This window comes from Colius striatus, chromosome 7, assembly GCF_028858725.1.
Source record: "Colius striatus isolate bColStr4 chromosome 7, bColStr4.1.hap1, whole genome shotgun sequence".
Classification (NCBI taxonomy): Eukaryota; Metazoa; Chordata; class Aves; order Coliiformes; family Coliidae; genus Colius; species Colius striatus.
Genome location: NC_084765.1, coordinates 33,647,534 through 33,663,883, shown reverse-complemented (window position 1 = coordinate 33,663,883; position 16,350 = coordinate 33,647,534). Strand labels below are relative to the sequence as shown.

The following is a 16,350-nucleotide window of genomic DNA, read 5'->3' as shown; positions in this document are numbered from 1 at the left end:
ACTGCGAGCTACCAGTTGCGAGCACTAATTGCTAAAACATCTGTAGCCAGAAGTACCTGATTTTTGTGCAGCGCTTCATTATGCTGTTGCGCAGAGCATAAAGGAACAGGCACAATCCATAGCAGCACACATGTCTCTGTTTACATAATATTAAGGAGATACTTTCAAATTGCTGTTTCAATATTTAGCTAAAAATACAAATTAAACCAGGGTGATGGAAAATTAGCCCTGAATTATATCTAAGCTTTGATCTTTCAAATACAAAGTTGAACTGAAAGGGCTTAAAATGTCTGTTCTTTTATCGGCTGGGATAAAATTGGCTTATGTTGTGAAAATTAGAAGTATTTATTTTCTTTTGCTGCCAGGTGTACGATCGAGATTTAACCTCTTCGGACTTCATGGGTTCGGCATTTGTAGCACTCGCTGAACTTGAACTCAATAGGTAATATGTTTATTTAATTAAAGGTTGTTAATGCAGCTTAATTGAGAGACAGGAAAATAGTGAAATGCTTTTGGTCTAGCTTGGGATTTGTCTATTTGTGAAAACTTATATTGAGAGGAGGGTGAGGAGCACATTTTAAAAGAAACCTTTTGAGATAAGTCTTGTACATGTATGTTTTTATCCGATGTTATGTACCAGATCCAAATCCAACCTGGCTGGAGCCAAGTTCAGCAGAAGGCACTCTTTCTTTTTCATGTCTAGGAATAAGAATTTCAATATGCAGCAATGTTTAGACTAAGCTACACCAGAATAATTTATGGAGGTGGAAGGAGAACGTAGGGGAAAAGGTTGTGAGCCCTTTTTAGCCCCACGTAGTGTGGGGTGCCTTTTTTCTCTATAGAGCTGGGCTGGGAAGTGGTTTGCCTGTCTGGCTGTGAGCACCCTGTTTCCAGCCTCCCCCTGCAGTCAGCCAGCCCCCGGCAGCTCATCTGGCCCTGATTTAATGCAGAGGCAAGCCCTGCGCCTTTTGTCTGCTGCTGCTTGGTCTCAATGTGGAGCTGGAAGCCAGGAATTCCAGTTTTAGTTCTTTCTTTTATACTCCCACCAAAAAGTCAAACAGCAAGGGTTTTTTTTGGAGAAAATGAGCTTTCTTGTGTGGGTATGTTATAGCTCCCATGGCTGTTTTGTCTGTATATCTAGATGTGTTAATGAGTTTATCCATGATAGAGTGCCATCAGGTAAACACCAATATTCCCATTTTCAGAGAGGGAACTGAGTCACAGAGGGAAATTAAATGCAGGTGGAGGTAAGCCAGAATTCAGGTCTTGTGAGCTGAATCCCAGCCATTAGCATCAGAAAATTTGCTTGGATGGAGTTTCTCTGTCACTGTTCTTCCCTGTGAAGGGGAGGTTGTAGTAACTTAATTCAGCATGCATCTGCATATGGAGAGTTACGAGTATTAAGCCATGCTATAAAGATGCTAGGCTGCATTATTAAAAGGGTGGTGTATTTTGTCAGAACTAAGAAGGAACCCTCCAGGTTTCCCATTTTAACATTTAAACTCAATATTGGGAATTTCAGAGAAGAAGCTGAAATTTGCACAGCTCAGCATGACCTTTAATAATCAACTCGACTTAACTGGAGTCAATAAATGCACATCTTGTTTGATTTTTTTTTTTTTTCTTGTAGAACTACTGAACAGGTTTTAAAACTGGAAGATCCCAACAGTTTAGAAGATGACATGGGAGTGATTGTATTAAACTTGAGTCTAGCAGTCAAGCAAGGAGACTTCAAGAGAAATGTAAGTGGCTTAGGAAATTAAATTTATAGCTGGAATGTGTAGGGCAGGGGAAAGAGCTGGCATAATCTGCCTTACTGGGAAATGCCACCTTTATTTTTCTCCTCTGAGACTCAATACTGAAATCATAACTTGTAAAAAAAAAGCCCCATATTTAACTAGGTAAAAGTGTAAACATCTGGATGCTTGTGTAGACAAGCTGGATGCTTCTGTGCTCTGCGTGTACCGGGCACGTGATATTCACACTGCAGCGTGCAGGTTGCTGAAGTGAACACATGAACTGTACCTGCTGGGATGGCTGTTCCAAAGCATACTATTTTCTGATTTCCACCTAGGAGTTGATTTTAGCACTTTGGAAAAAAAATAAAAGTGATTTTTAAAAATTTTGCCCCCCCACGTTGTCCATGAAAACATATATATCTGTGTGACATCTAAAAGCAGGGATTTGATGTTAGTACTTAAAGCCCAGCAATCCTGCAGAGGAGCAACACTGGCTAAGAGGAAGAGATTGCTTGTAAAAACCCTGATTTTTGCTACTGACAAAGTTCAACAGGACTTAGCTCCTGATGCTGAAATATGGTGCATTTAGTGATGCTAGAAACCCAGAACCACCTGGGCAGAGAATGGGAACACCACAACTGAAGCAGATAGTTTTAAAATTTCTGATCCTGCGTGTGGCTTTCTGCTTTTGTTTTAATCTTTTAAGATTTTCCTGCTGGTGATTTACAGATTGTGGATTCTACCTTTGTTGGTGAACTCATCCCGCTCCTGTCTGGCAAGGGGTTGGGAAAAGCCAAGATCAGGCATTTACTTAGCTGTGGTTTTCAAGCCAGTCCAATAATAAATACATAAAGAGTAAATCTTGCTAAAAGTCTTCGATACACTCTAGTGTGAAAGCTGCTGTTTACAGCTCTTCATTGAATTATAGGTATGGAATTCTCATCAGAATGGGGTTATTTATAGAAACATAAATGTTTTGTGGAGTTGGAAAGCAAAATAAAAAGCTAATGTGGTATGTTTGCTGTTTATTATTTATTTTTCCAACAGTTGCCTATTTTGAGAATTATAAAAGCTCAATTAATACTAAGATAATTGTCAAGTTATTTCTACCTCAGTATGTGATTATTTAAAAACCTAATGATAATATTCAAAACACTGTTGTATATATAGATCTATATTGTGAGGTGGCTTTGATATGGGATGTCTGTTTCCCCTCTTAACTTGTACAAGAACGTTGTTGGCACACATGTCACTGGACTGCAGAAGCAGGAAAACAGAGACATAAAGTTTCTTTAGCAAAAAAAAGCAGTTTAGCCAGAAGAACCTCAGTAATTTTGGAATTTTTAGGAAGGCATGGGCTAAAGTGGACCTAGCCAGCAAGACAGAAAGTACATTGGTTTAAAGTAGTGGCTTTTGGTACTCTTGGGTGCTTAGTTAACATTCAGAGTGCAGATGATAGAAGAGTTGGTGCACACTGTAATTTTTTTAAAAGACGATGTTTTAAGCCCTCATATTTCAAATGCAAATTGCTCAGCCATTTCCAGTGGATCAGAATAGTGAAATGACTCTGTCCACATTAGCACTTAACAGCAAGATGATTTTTTTTTTTTGCTTTTTAAATTAGCTCACTGTAGAACCAGATGGCATCAGAAGTATAAGCCGTGTTTCTTACTAATAGCTCTGGGTCCCTCCACTTTTTATTCTTGATTTCTTTTTTTAAATGTCCTCTTTCTTTTGGTGCAATGCAGGTGTTTTGAGTTTCTTAATTGTTATGTTTCACAAAGGAGGGGAGGTAGATCCAGCCCCTTACCTTAGTGATAAGCTTTTCTAATACAAGCTGCTGTTTGAATTATTTTACTAAACACTTTCTCCTCCTCTTTTTCCTCTCTCTGGGTTCCCTTTGGTACGATGATGGGAACCCATGAATAGAGGTGGTCAAGTCGGAAGAAGCGAACTTCATCCAAGGTAATCCATGATTTTTTTCTCTTTAAAGTTCCCTCCCAAAATCTTTTTGCCCTCCTTTGAAACAGAAAGTGTCAAAATCTGAAAACTTTTAATACAACCTGTCTAAATGCAGTGGCTTTTTTTTTTTCCTTTTTGCTTTTTTGTTTTTAATGTGATGAGAAACTGTTGCTATTTTCCTATTGTAGGTCCTATGGTAGTGTCTAATGGCAAGTGACCATAAGACCCCACTCAGCAAAGAGCTGTAGTGAGAGAGAAACTGTCTGTGCTAAGGAAATGGGTTTAAATTCAACCATAAAAAGGAGCCATAGGAGATTTTAGTTGCTTAAGAATATCCAAAAGGTGGTCTAGTTGGTACTGGAGTTGAACGTGTGTCTCCTGGTTCCCAGTGTGATGGTTTGGGTTGCCTCTCACCACAGGGGGGGAATGTGTGAGGCAGTATTTCATCTGTTTGTTCCTGTGGATTTTGAAATTCCTTTTGTTTTTGGGATGGAGACTGAGAGGCAGTTTTCATTACCAGCAGTGTAACAACATTGCCAAGGTTTGTGTGTTTCTTCGTATCTACATAACTTGTTTCCTTTATTCTCCGGTAGTATTCCTGAAGACTTCCATCACTTTTATATTCCTGTAGTGCCCCATTTTTCCATTAGATTATAACTTGTTTGGGAAACAGATAGTGACTTTTTACTTGTTCTGTAAAGCTTTAATTTGCTATTGAGTAAATAATGATACAGAAACTGCAGGCCCCAGTACCCAGCTTTAGAGCTCTACACAATGTTAACTTTCTGAAGAACAGAATTTGGCTCTTAAGAGAATACAAATGCATCTTTATATTTCCCCTACAGAACTATTGATTTATGCCTAATAAATTGAATAATTAACCTCCTCTTTTTTTATTCATTACAACTGTGGTGAGCTATGTAGAGGGGTTAACTTTCTCAGGATGTTTTTGTCAGCAGAAGCCACCCTTGGAGGTGGACAGCAGCTGAGGGATGGCACAGCCATCAGGCATCCCTGAATATGCCATATCACAGAAAGTGATGGAATAATTGAAGAGCTCAGCACTTCAGTTTTTAGCTAAAGCTCTGGAAGTTACTGTGCCCTCATTAAAGCAGTGTAGCTTGATCCCCCCTTTTCTCCTGTGTGCACACACAGCTGTCCCTTAATGCTGGTTGGCTTTTGAATCTTGGGAAAGGGAGACAGGTTTTTAAACTCTGCTCCTTTTTACCTAGAAGAGACAAACTCTTATCTTGGTTACTGTTGCTGGAATTTGGTTTTTTGATTGTATGCTATATCTCATTGCGTTTTGGATATTTGAGTTTTTTCTGTACAGGTTTTGGGAACTTAAGTAAGCCATACTGACAGGTCATTGAGCTCTCAAGACTCTAGCTTGTGCCTTAGCATCTCTTAAAATCAAATTAAGAGATGCTGAAGCATGATACTGATTTCAGAGAAGTGAAAGTGTTGTTTAAATAAGGGGCAGGATGGGGGAGGAAAAAAGCTGCATCCCTGTGCTTTATTCTTTTCCAGTCACTAGAGGGTAGGAGAGCTTCAGTTCTTCCTAGGGAAGACAGAGTTCATGCTCCAGTGTGATCTCTAAAGAAAAGCTCTGTGACCATCCAAAGGCAGTAAAAATATTTCCCAGCATGCGCTGGAAAAATCTGACAAAGCAGTATTTCCTAGTTTATTGATTCTGCTGCTGCACTAAAACACTAGTACTGTACATCAATAACCATCTTTAGTTAGGAAACTCTGGTCTGTGGAAACAGTACTAGCAGTTTGTGGCAGCACATAAAGGCTAGAAAGAAAAATTGTGTGCATAGGGAATATAGGTGTCTAGGGAAGGCACGAGGTTATGGAAGAATAGCCAGAGACTATGGTAGGGTAGATAAACAATGTTGCTGGACAAGATAAAGACACAGGAATAAGGGGGGCAGGGGAAATGGAGAGATACACAAACTCATCTTCTTTTTGGCTACTGAGCTGATACTGGTTGGTTGTTGCAGGAAAAAAAAAATCACACACTTCCCATTTGAGCAGCTGAACTGAGGCAGATCTAAATTTCATTTCTATAGGTTTAGGCAAATAAAAGTTCTCTATTTGAAGTAGATTTCCTATGTTTTTTGTGTGCTGAACTATAGTTGGCTTCTATGGTAATGTTTAGCTTTTCTCCTACAAATACAGGGAAAATTACTTAATTTAAGAATGGACAAAATGAATATAACTTTCACAGCTTTTAAAAATCTTGTGTTGCCTATATTAAAGAAATCTGGTTGTACTCTGATTTGATCATTTTTATGTTATCTTAGTGCAAATTTGGCACATCAGTGTCCTAAAGAGTCCCTTCACTTTAATCATGAGATTCTTGCTGGTTTCCCAAATTGACCCCACATTGTTAGTACTCCTGTTGATGATGTTAATACCTGATGCAGCTCTGTGTCAGGCTGGCAAAGAGGTTCACGTGGATACATGTGTTGTAGATACCATACACTCTTCATGTATGTTCTCTGAACTCCCTTGCTTTTTGAAAGAGAAACTACATTCCAGAAGACAATGAAAACAGCAGCAGTACAAGATCTCTACTCTAGCTACAGTTGCCCCACAGTCACTACAGATAGTATGCAGGAAGGATTTCAGCAACTGAATATTGTCTTTTAAATCACTTCGGTGCAAGAGCTGTTGAGCTGAATGATTTAGCTGTCTGTTGATTACACAGTATATATTTTTTTCACTGCTGCTAGGAGGGAATCATCACATATTTGGGCAGACTCCTAAGACATGGGCAGCACATCCAGATCCCTCATTTTTTAATGGAAGCTAAGAACAGCACTGTCCTCTGTAGAAGCTGTCTCCCAAGAGCACAACTTTCTTCTTTTTCTCATGGAAGGTGACATTGCAAAGGGAAGAGGATACCATTAGGTGGTATTAATCTATGCATTCCTATCTGTGTGTTGACAAGCTCTCACCTCTCTTCTGTTTTTCTTTCTGGGGCATACAGGGAGTTGGTAGCTATCTCCACAGAAGCCCAACATGCTGATGCTCAGTAGCCTTGTTTGTCCCGGGTGGCTTGAGTCTCACCCCAAGTGCCCTGCATGTTATTTCCAGCATTTGTGCAGCTGAATAACATTTAAGTGTTGAACATCTATGAAGCAAATAAGCAGGTTTGCTTGGGGTGGATTGACCCACAGCAGTTCAGTCCTGAAACAAAAGTGACACAATTGCCACCTTGATAGCCTAAGCTGATTGAATAAATTGGCTGAAAGGCTGATGGCACCGAAGTGCTACTCAGCATCTCATTGCAGGGGAAAATCCCTTGCTCTCCTGTGGGGGTTTTTTTGTTGTTTTCTTGCTTGGGCTGTTAGGTTTCATTTTTGCCTGCCTCATTGTATTTGGCTTCTTCCCACAATACCCCGTGGGCAGCGACGCTCTCCGAGCATTTCGTGGAGCGGAGGGACTCGGTTGCCACAGGGTCACGCATCGTGGCAGCAATCTCGTGTCGGTTCACTTGCCTTTCCTGCTGCCCTCTTCTCTTTCCCAAGGGGAGACTGCCTCTGCAAAATGGTTTCCCTGCCTAATGAGGAGAGGTCCAGAGAGTCTTCTTATTTGTGTGTTGTTGTTTTCTCAAATGGCAAATTAAGTGGCCCAGTTTCAACGTTGACCTCTTCACAGAGATTGCAGCAGGCTTTCTCTTGTCCTGTCTCATCCTTTTAAATGAAAGATGTGAGAGATGGGCTCACTTCACACTTGGCCACCTCGCCGTGTCATTTAAATGTGCAATTTTTCTGCATCTCTTTATTGCTTCAAAAACAAGTTTGAACTTGGGGCACGTGTGTGTGTCAGGAAAAGAGACAGATTTGAAAGCAGTCCTGATACACTAGAGGGGATTCACTGGGTGCCTATAGAGGGAGATTAGATACAAATGGTGTTATCAAGGAGACTTGAGCTCCTAAAGGATTTTCTAAAGATGGGTCCATGAACTGGTTCTTCCCTCTCCAAAGCTCCATGATTCTTATTCGTCTCCTGTATTTGGCTCCGTGAAGGCAGAATATGGCCCACCTGCTCATTCTCATCCAGCTTTCTTCTTTAAACCAGAACCAAAGTTGGTGTGAAAAGCTTTTATATTGATTTCAAAATCACTAACTGTATTCAGAAAATGGTATTGTGAGCAGTGTTTTTTAATTTATCTATTCAGCGATGTGGGGTGTTTTCTGGGCAAATGTTCTTCCCAAGCAGTATGAAGAAACATCTTCTGTTCCTCATATGGCGGGGTCCTGCTCTATGACCAGGCCATACTTTTGCTTCAGACAAAATTCCTCATTACTTACTTGATGCTACCCAGTCCCTAAATTTGTAGTAAATATGGACTTTTTGACTTCAAAAAGGGTCTAGTTTTTTTTTTTAAGAGAAAAGCTTTCTGGATATTGTTGTGCTTATTGTTTTTTTTTTCTTGCTGGCTTGTTTAAGAGATGCTTTTTGTTTGAGTTGTTAACCTTTTATGGCAGTGAACTGCTCATAAAGGTGACCTTTACGGTAGCACTGGTGATTTGCACACAGAGCCCAGCCAAAATCAGAGCTCTATCTGTAGACAACCCCTCAAACTCTGGTATCAAGACTCCTGATTTTAGAAGTGGTGGTGAAGGGAGTAGGCCAGGAAGGAATAAGCAGACTCGTCCAATGCCTTGTGCTTGGGACATATGCCAAGTTCCATCATAAAGCATGTGTTTCCTAATTTCCAGCCCTATAGCCTCATCCTAGCTTCAGCCAACTTTTCTGTACCTCTGCAAGGCACCTTTACTTTGGTCTGGGGTGTAGCCAGAGTGTGGACTGGCTGACTGCAGAGAATTTACAGGAAAATAGAGCAGGAGAGGCCTGAAGGACCTGGCATCCAGTCTGGGAGGACAGCTGGAAAGAGCTCAGGTTCAGCAGCTGAAGTACCCAAGTGTGGAGGTGTCCGTAGCCCTGGGAGGGTAGAGATGAATAGATAAAAACACTTTAAAATTGACACATTGAGCAGTTGTGTTCTCCTTTTCTGGATAGTATATGCAGGGACTTTGACTTTTCTGATGTCACTGTGAAGGCAAGTTAGTGTACTGACGACTGGAGGGAGAGGAAGTGCCTGAGGTGTTTTTTTCAGTGGTTGTTTTGCCTCAGAGTAACTTTGTTGGACTAATTGCTGCACTTTTCGGTGCTCTGCTCTGTAATGTGTAGTTTTACCAACTCAGAAGGAGACTGTGTAGTTTAATCAATTAACTCTGTGTAAATCGGTTTGAAACAAGTAGGTGCAGGATATCAGAGGAGGTAACACTTTTAAAACAACTAATGCAATATCATTTTCTGGTCACCTGGGAATGATTTTACGTAGTGTGTGCTTCCCCAGGCAACACTAAAGTTGATGGTCCAGGTCCGTGGGTCTACCACACATCTGGGTTTCCTCAGATGTGCTTCCTTCCAGAAACTGAGTGGAATCTGAGCTTCTGCCTGTTTGGCTGAGATTTCCATCAGGGTGGTCAGAGGAACAGCCTGCCAAATAGTAGGGGAGGCTGGAGAGGTGGCCGCAGAGCGTGCACAGACTGGTTCTTTGGTGCTCATGTACATGATATGAGGCCCAGGAGAAATGCCAGACCTGCTGAGCACATGCTGTGGGCATGACCTGGGCACGTCCAGGAAATCCAAAGCATTCCTAACATGACGGGCTGTCTGGCAGGGGTGTGAAGCAAGCAGCCGTCCCGGGCTTCATGCTGCTCCGTTTGGAGAGGCTTGTGACAATGGCAGGTCTGGGCTGGGAGGAGGTAGGAAGCAGACTGCAATCACTGAGCTCGTGTCAAGGTGCTGCAGATGAGCACTATGCCCCAAACCAGTTGCAGACATCATCACCTCTCTATCCAGTGTGATATCCAGTGAGACCAACATACCTGTCTTCAGAGATGAGCACAGAGCACTTTTGCAGCTGTACAGCCATCCAGAAAGAGGGTATACAAGGGCATTTTCTAGAGGCCATCTGTTTTGGAAGGTCAGAGTTTATGCATTGCAATGTGCTGTAGTAATAGTGAGTTGCAGGCGCTGATATTTCCTGGGACTTCATGGAATCTGGGCTGGTTTGGGTACCTCCCAACAGGCCTTTGAACTATCAAGTCAGTGGCTAAAAGGGTGGGGTTGTGTCTGTTTTAGAACATGGGTAGGAAGGCCCCCAATGCTGAGCGACTCCCTGAAATACTGTCCTGGTTAAAAAATGAATCCAAATTTGATTTGAAAACTGAGTGATAACAACTGTATTTTGTGTTCAGCTTGGAAGCTTTGAAGAGAACTGGATGCTTGGCTTTTAAAAGAAATTGTAATGTGGATAATAAACTTTGTATGTTTTTTTTTGTGAACTAACATCAAATACCTCCTCCTCCTCCTCTGAGGAAGGAGCGAGGGGGAGGGAAAATCCTTACTCCTAAAGCAGCAAGTACATCACTTCAAACATGACTATGTTAAATACTAAAACGTTCAAAGTACAACTGAGATAGATAAAGGCTTTGATGGGAAGTGGATATTTCCCAGGGACATTACAAGCAATAATCCAGATGTTATGGTGTAATGCAACGAGTGTCCATGGATAGATGGGGAGCTGAAGCCAAGCAGCGCCTGCTGTAGGCCTTAGCCCTCCACTCCCATGCTGTTACGCCATATGGAAGCAATCTCCAGGCCCCCTTAATAGCCAGCTTTGGATTCCATTTTCACAGGGCTCATAGAGCTAAGTGGAGCTGTTTTATAGACAAGTTAGATAGAAGCCTTTCCAAGATAAACATCCAATTCGAAATTAGGACATACCAAGCTGCAAAATTATTTTAGGGCATATTTCATGGAAGCACTGCCATTTTTCTAAGGCGATTGCCAGACTGTAGAATGCCCTTTGATCCCTTGTGGACATTACTCTCTTTTTTTATAAAAAGGATTTTGAAATAGTTGCAGTGTTTAGGGAGGAATATATCTGCCGGGACTTTGAAGTATGTCCATGGGAACAGTCATGCTTTAGCTTTTTGGCCTAAAAGATGAACTTTAAAAAAAAAAAGAAAAAAAAAAGAAAGAAAAAAGAAAAAAATAAAGAAATTACATTGCAGCTGGATTTATGAATCAAAATCTCGTTTTCTTTTTAAAGGTAGGAATATTTTAACCCATGTGCCAGGAAAGCCAAATGGGATGTTTAAATAGAAGTATATTAATATGCTTGTGGGATTCAAAGGGTATTTTAACCAGTAAAAAGCAAGGAAAAAATTTGTGAGTTCACCACCCGTGATTTAAGAATTTTGTTGCTGGGTAATTGATCCATAAAAAGTAATCTTCAGACATCAGGTGCTTTTGCAATCGTTTTATTTAGCAACAACATTTCTTACTTGCTTTTAAAGCTAACACGTCCTGTTTTAAAGTGACTTGTGAAATCTTCTCCTCCGTCTTGCTCCCACCTGTAAATGACATGATTGAAGCTCTGAAGTGTGGCGAGTTAAAAGTTGCTTCATGAGAATAAAATACGACAGGATTTTAACTGCGAGAGGAAAAGTATAGCCTTGAGTTTTAACGTTTCCAGCTCACTCCCTCCAAATAAAGGCCTACTTAATCATCCTTTGTCCAATAAAATATTGCCAGTTAGCAAACTGTTAGTGGAGCCATACTAGGTAGGATGAAGCTGCAAAGGTAACAAATGAGGCTACCAGGTAACCATAACTTCAGATAAAGAGCCCAGTGGTGTCAGTGTTTTTTCAGTAGGCATCACTATTGTTGTTTCCTGAGCTCTGTTTCTGGAAGCAGGAGCTCCAGAGGCAGCAGGTGAAGCGCTAGTGCGGATGACAGGTGATTGAGTGATTGAGGAGGTGGAAGATGCATGCTCAGCCTTTCACCTGGCCATAGATTCTATCATTATGGATTGTCTCCCCAGAGAGGACAAAGATGCATTTTTTTGAATGTAACTGGAAACAGTGAAGAGTTTGCTTTAGTTTCTCTTTTCTTCCACCTCTGCTTCCCAGCATTCTTTCTGTGTCTTTCCCTGAGCCAAGGTAACAGATTGCTCTCCATGCTGGAGATCTACTATTACTGAAGCTAAGCCAGGTTATCTGAAGTCGACTTCTCTGGTGGTTTAAGCCAACTCTGCTGATTTTGCTCTGATGATGAGCACCATCCCTTCACAGGGCCAACCATTAGTACATCATGGGCAAAAAATCCATAGCATCCAACTGCCCTCCATTTCCTACTTAACTCCTAGGGGGGATCGTGATACCTCTCTTGCTTCTGGTGCTTTCATATCACAGTCAGTTTGAGGAAAAAAAAGTAAGTTTGGGTGTTTCATGTTTCACGTTGCTCACTTGCTTTTCAGTCGAGTTTCATGCGGAGTGTGCGACTCTCTGACTCCTTGCACAAGAACCAGTTGTGGAACGGGCTGGTGACCATCACGCTCTTGGAGGGGAAGAACATCCCCGGAGGGGGCTTGGCAGAAGTTTTTATTCTCCTCAAACTGGGAGATCAAAGATATAAGAGTAAGGTAAGTATTAAAGATTTCCTTAAGTTTGCTGCAGCCAGTAAGGTATTTGCTGTTTCTTTTACCATTGTTGCTACCTCAAATGGAACTATTTTTAAATTTCTTTTCTTTAAGTGAGATCAAAACCAGGAGAGCAGATCAAGGACATTAACATTTTACTAATATGTTTTACATGTCAATATAGAAATAAAAAGCTATGAACATTAGGTGTATCTGGTTTTGTGCATTTAACATACTCATCATACTGATGGATGTTTGACATTAATATGAAATGGAATAAAACTACATGCATCACACATGTGTTTTGTTCTCTGCCAATACAGAAGTTGGATTTTGCAATGTTAGGTATGCTGGAAAAGCAGACCTGAAATGATTCCCAGTACAGGGAAATGTTTTCATTGTTTTTTTTTTTTAAGCATCTTTCTTGACAATTGTTACATATAACAGGAAACAAAAAAACAAACCACACAGAATATTTTGTGGTTTTGATTTGAGTTTTTATTCACCCTAGGCTGTGTTTTACCTTGTATCCAGTACCTTTTCATGGGAATCCAAGAAATGAATGGAGTTCCCAAATATATACACTTCATCACCAAAGTCTAGTAAGGAGAGAGAGTATCAGTAAAACAATATTCTGTTGAGAAAGCAAAGAGTTCTGCATGTTGTGAACTGGAAGCACAGAGGGAGGGAGGAGGAGAAGGAGGAAACAAACCAACCCCCTCCCGTACAAATTGTACAGAGCAAGTTCACAGAACATAGTGTTCAGATGTGGGCACATCTGAAATCTGCATTCTGTCCCCTACATTGAACCTCAAACCAAGGTCATGGTAGAATGTTTTTATTTAGAAAAGCAGCTTTGAAAAGTAATAAATGGGTTAGTTATTTTAGAATAAATATATGTTATTCCAGTTGAGATCTCTTTTTATGTTTCTCTTTAATGGTCCATAGCCTGTGTCATGTATCTGCAAGACTGCACTGTTTGCAGTCACAGAAAATTGAGAAGTTTAAAATGGAGAGTCAAGTATGATGTTACCTGGAGTGAGTTAATTGCTTAGTATTTCTGTCTGGGGTCCAGCAAAACTTGAGGACTGCTGCTTTTACACCTTAATAAGACGTCAAATTGGCAATGCTTCACATTCTTTCCTGGAGTTTATTCAATTTAAGAATAATGATTTCTCATGGTCTAGAAAAGAAGACAAGGTGGGAGAAGTCTTAGTCATGGTCCAGCTAATCCTATCTCCTGTCCTCTCAGTGACCGTGCTGATATTGATGGTGGGTAGTGTAGTGTGGTGTGAATCTAAGTCCCAGTTCAATCAAATACTCTGAGTAACCTGAACACATGACCAATCACACCAAAATCAGATGAAAATTTACAGTTATCAAATTGACTGGATATTAACAATTTCAAGACTACTCCTTTGCCTGTATCTTAACACAGAAGGGACAAAAATACTGGTTGAATTCCCTAATTAAGTCAAACCTAATTTCAGGCGATTGTCCTTGAAAGGTTTATTCTTGGTTTCTTCCAGTGTGTGGTGTTGAATGATAACCATAGTCCATTAAAAGTGGAGCTGGTGGATCTACCTCACTGGAGAACCAGAAGTTCTCCAGCCATTCATTCACATCACTCTTGCATATTTATTGTTATCGGGAGAACAGAAAGAGTATGTAAGGAAGATGAGGCTGTGTGTAATGGGCTGGGGAGCTTTGGTTGAAATTACCTTAGTATTTGATGCCCTAACAGCCATCCTTGTTTTTGTAGAATTGACATGTGCTTTACTGTGGAAATAAGTACCATTTAAGAAAAATAAATATTATAACTGCATGTTTTCTAGACACTGTGTAAGAGTGCAAATCCTCAGTGGAGGGAACAGTTTGATTTTCACTACTTCTCTGACAGGAAGGATATGTTGGACATTGAAGTCTGGAGAAAGGATAACAAAAAGCACAAGGAGCTTTTGGGAACGTAAGTAGGTTTTTTATGGTTTTAGAGTTTTGGGGGGGTGGGGTAGGTAAAAGAGATAATGTGATTTTTATTGTTATTTTTCAAATTGATCAATTATTTTCATTACTGGCATCACACTGTATGTTTCCTTATTCTGGTCATGTCTAGATGCCTCTCTAAGGGTATATTTATTAAAACTTATTAATGGGTAATTGATTAGCTGTGACTTGAATACAGGGACACCCAAGCTGACTCTGCACATGCTGACTGTAAGATCAAAAATAGTTCAGGCATTTCTGGGAGAGCTGGTGGCACGAAGGAGGCAGGATTTGTTCGTCTTAGCATGGTGATGTTGCTCCAGATCCTATTGTGCTCTACAGGGGTGATTTTGGCTTTGGGCTGATGGCAGCTCAAGGATCTTTGTGCTCCTTTTGAGAGTGGCACTGTTGTCCCCCTTTTTTTTTCTGTTTGCACTTTGATGGTGTGCTCTTGGAGCCTTGTTTGCATATGGGTCCTTTCACCTGGGTTTACTTTATTGGTTTGCTGTAATCTCTTCCTCATTGCCACAGAAGACTAATCTCCATGGGTTTGGTGCCCCATGCTATTGCACAAGTTCATGTTTAAAGTATCATTTTCAGGGGCAGCCTCACAGATGATTTACTCATCTCCTGACATACCAGATTTTGTCCCATTGCATTGTTCCATTACAGCTTCAAATTCTCAAGTAATGACATTATACCACATTAGCAGACTTTTTGTGGGATAGCAGTCAACCTTTTAATTTCTTAATGGGAATAGAATGTGGGCTACTACTTTTATGTCCTACTCCTTCCCTTACATTCTAACTCTGTCTTATTTTGTGCAGTATTATTACAGTCTTGGTTTACTACTAGTAACTGTATCATCTTCCTTCTTTTGGCTTGCAGCATTGTCGTCTAGACCCATGTTGCGTCTACACAATTCGCTACATGCAGCAGGTCCAGGAACCATTTAATTTTACTGAAGCCCCTCTTGGGTCCACCCATGCTTATCTACTTGCAGGATCAGTGCCACAACCTCTAAATTCCTAGGGGCAGGGATCCTGTGTGCGGTTGTTTGCTCTTCTCACCTGGCGAGAGTTTCACAACTTGCTAACTAAATAACAGTAACTCATAAGAACATTCTCTTTAAGCATTCAAATAGTTTGAAACTATTCACTGAAAAGAACAATGCCCTTTGGCTCTACAAATGTTTGTGGTTTTGCAGAGCAGGAAATGCTTTCTGGCTGAATGCTGTTGCTCATCACATGGAGAAGCGGCTGAAGATGAATCTGTTCCTTCCATTCTTGCAGTTACTTTCATTACTTCTGATATTCTGTTTAGAGTTAAGAAATGTTGCCTCTGTTCAGTCTCCCTGATGCTGGAGCAATTTTTCCTTAGGGTTTTCCTCCCTTTTTTTTAATCTTTTTTCCAGATTTCTAGCAGGTGGTGTTCAATGTGGCAAAAAATTATCAGCAAGATGCTTATTCTATTATTAAAGATTTCAGCACTGGGAAAGCCTGTGTGTGTTAGATTTAGCTTAAAGTTATTTTTACTGTCTATGTGGGGAGAAAAATATTGCTGTTGTTGCCTTAAGCTCAACAAATTTGCTGTAGCATCAAAACAGGAAAAATTTATACTAGATTTTGAAGAGCTATTGCAAGAATAGGTAAACACCAAATGCATTATAACAATCTTATTTTTACAGTGTAGAAGCTTTTGTCACCCAGTAAATAATATTTTATGTAAGGTTCAAATGCAGTCTAATCTGGAAAAGGATACTGTGAGAAAAACAGTATTGTGAGGTGCCATGTTTATTGTTTCTGTGACTTTCAAGTTGAATTTTGAGATTTCTGGATTTCACAACATCATTGTAAGAAAGATTCTTTACTAAAGTGTTTGTGGGTTATATTCAGTCATTGCACATGGCAGTACACCCCAACTGTCCTCAAATAATTTGCACAATTGTAAGGAAAAGTCTGAATTTGCTGGATTTGAGTTAATAATTCTGTGGTCAAATGATAGATGGAATTAGGATTCATTATGCTCCCCTCAAGGCTAAATATTTCTAATATTTAAATGAAGTTGAGGAGATGCACAAGGTGGAGTCATGTGGAATAAAAGCTTCTGTTAATTCCTTTAGACTCAGGATTTCATGTGGGATGGATGCCTTAA

The 16,350-nt window shown here is 40.4% G+C and overlaps 1 protein-coding gene across 2 annotated transcripts in view; it reads left to right on the top strand.

Moving 5' to 3' along the window:
• The window catches only part of MCTP2 (multiple C2 and transmembrane domain containing 2), a 123,261-nt gene that overhangs the window by 38,121 nt on the left and 68,790 nt on the right, over nt 1-16,350 (top strand). The window contains exons 7-11 of one of the 2 annotated variants that reach the window (XM_061999141.1): nt 366-442; nt 1,631-1,742; nt 3,669-3,704; nt 12,052-12,216; nt 14,049-14,179. In XM_061999141.1, the coding sequence (XP_061855125.1) occupies nt 366-442; nt 1,631-1,742; nt 3,669-3,704; nt 12,052-12,216; nt 14,049-14,179 (521 nt within the window). Of the gene's footprint in view, nt 1-365; nt 443-1,630; nt 1,743-3,668; nt 3,705-12,051; nt 12,217-14,048; nt 14,180-16,350 lie in introns of those variants that run through there. The other variant, XM_061999142.1, reaches the window with a different exon arrangement.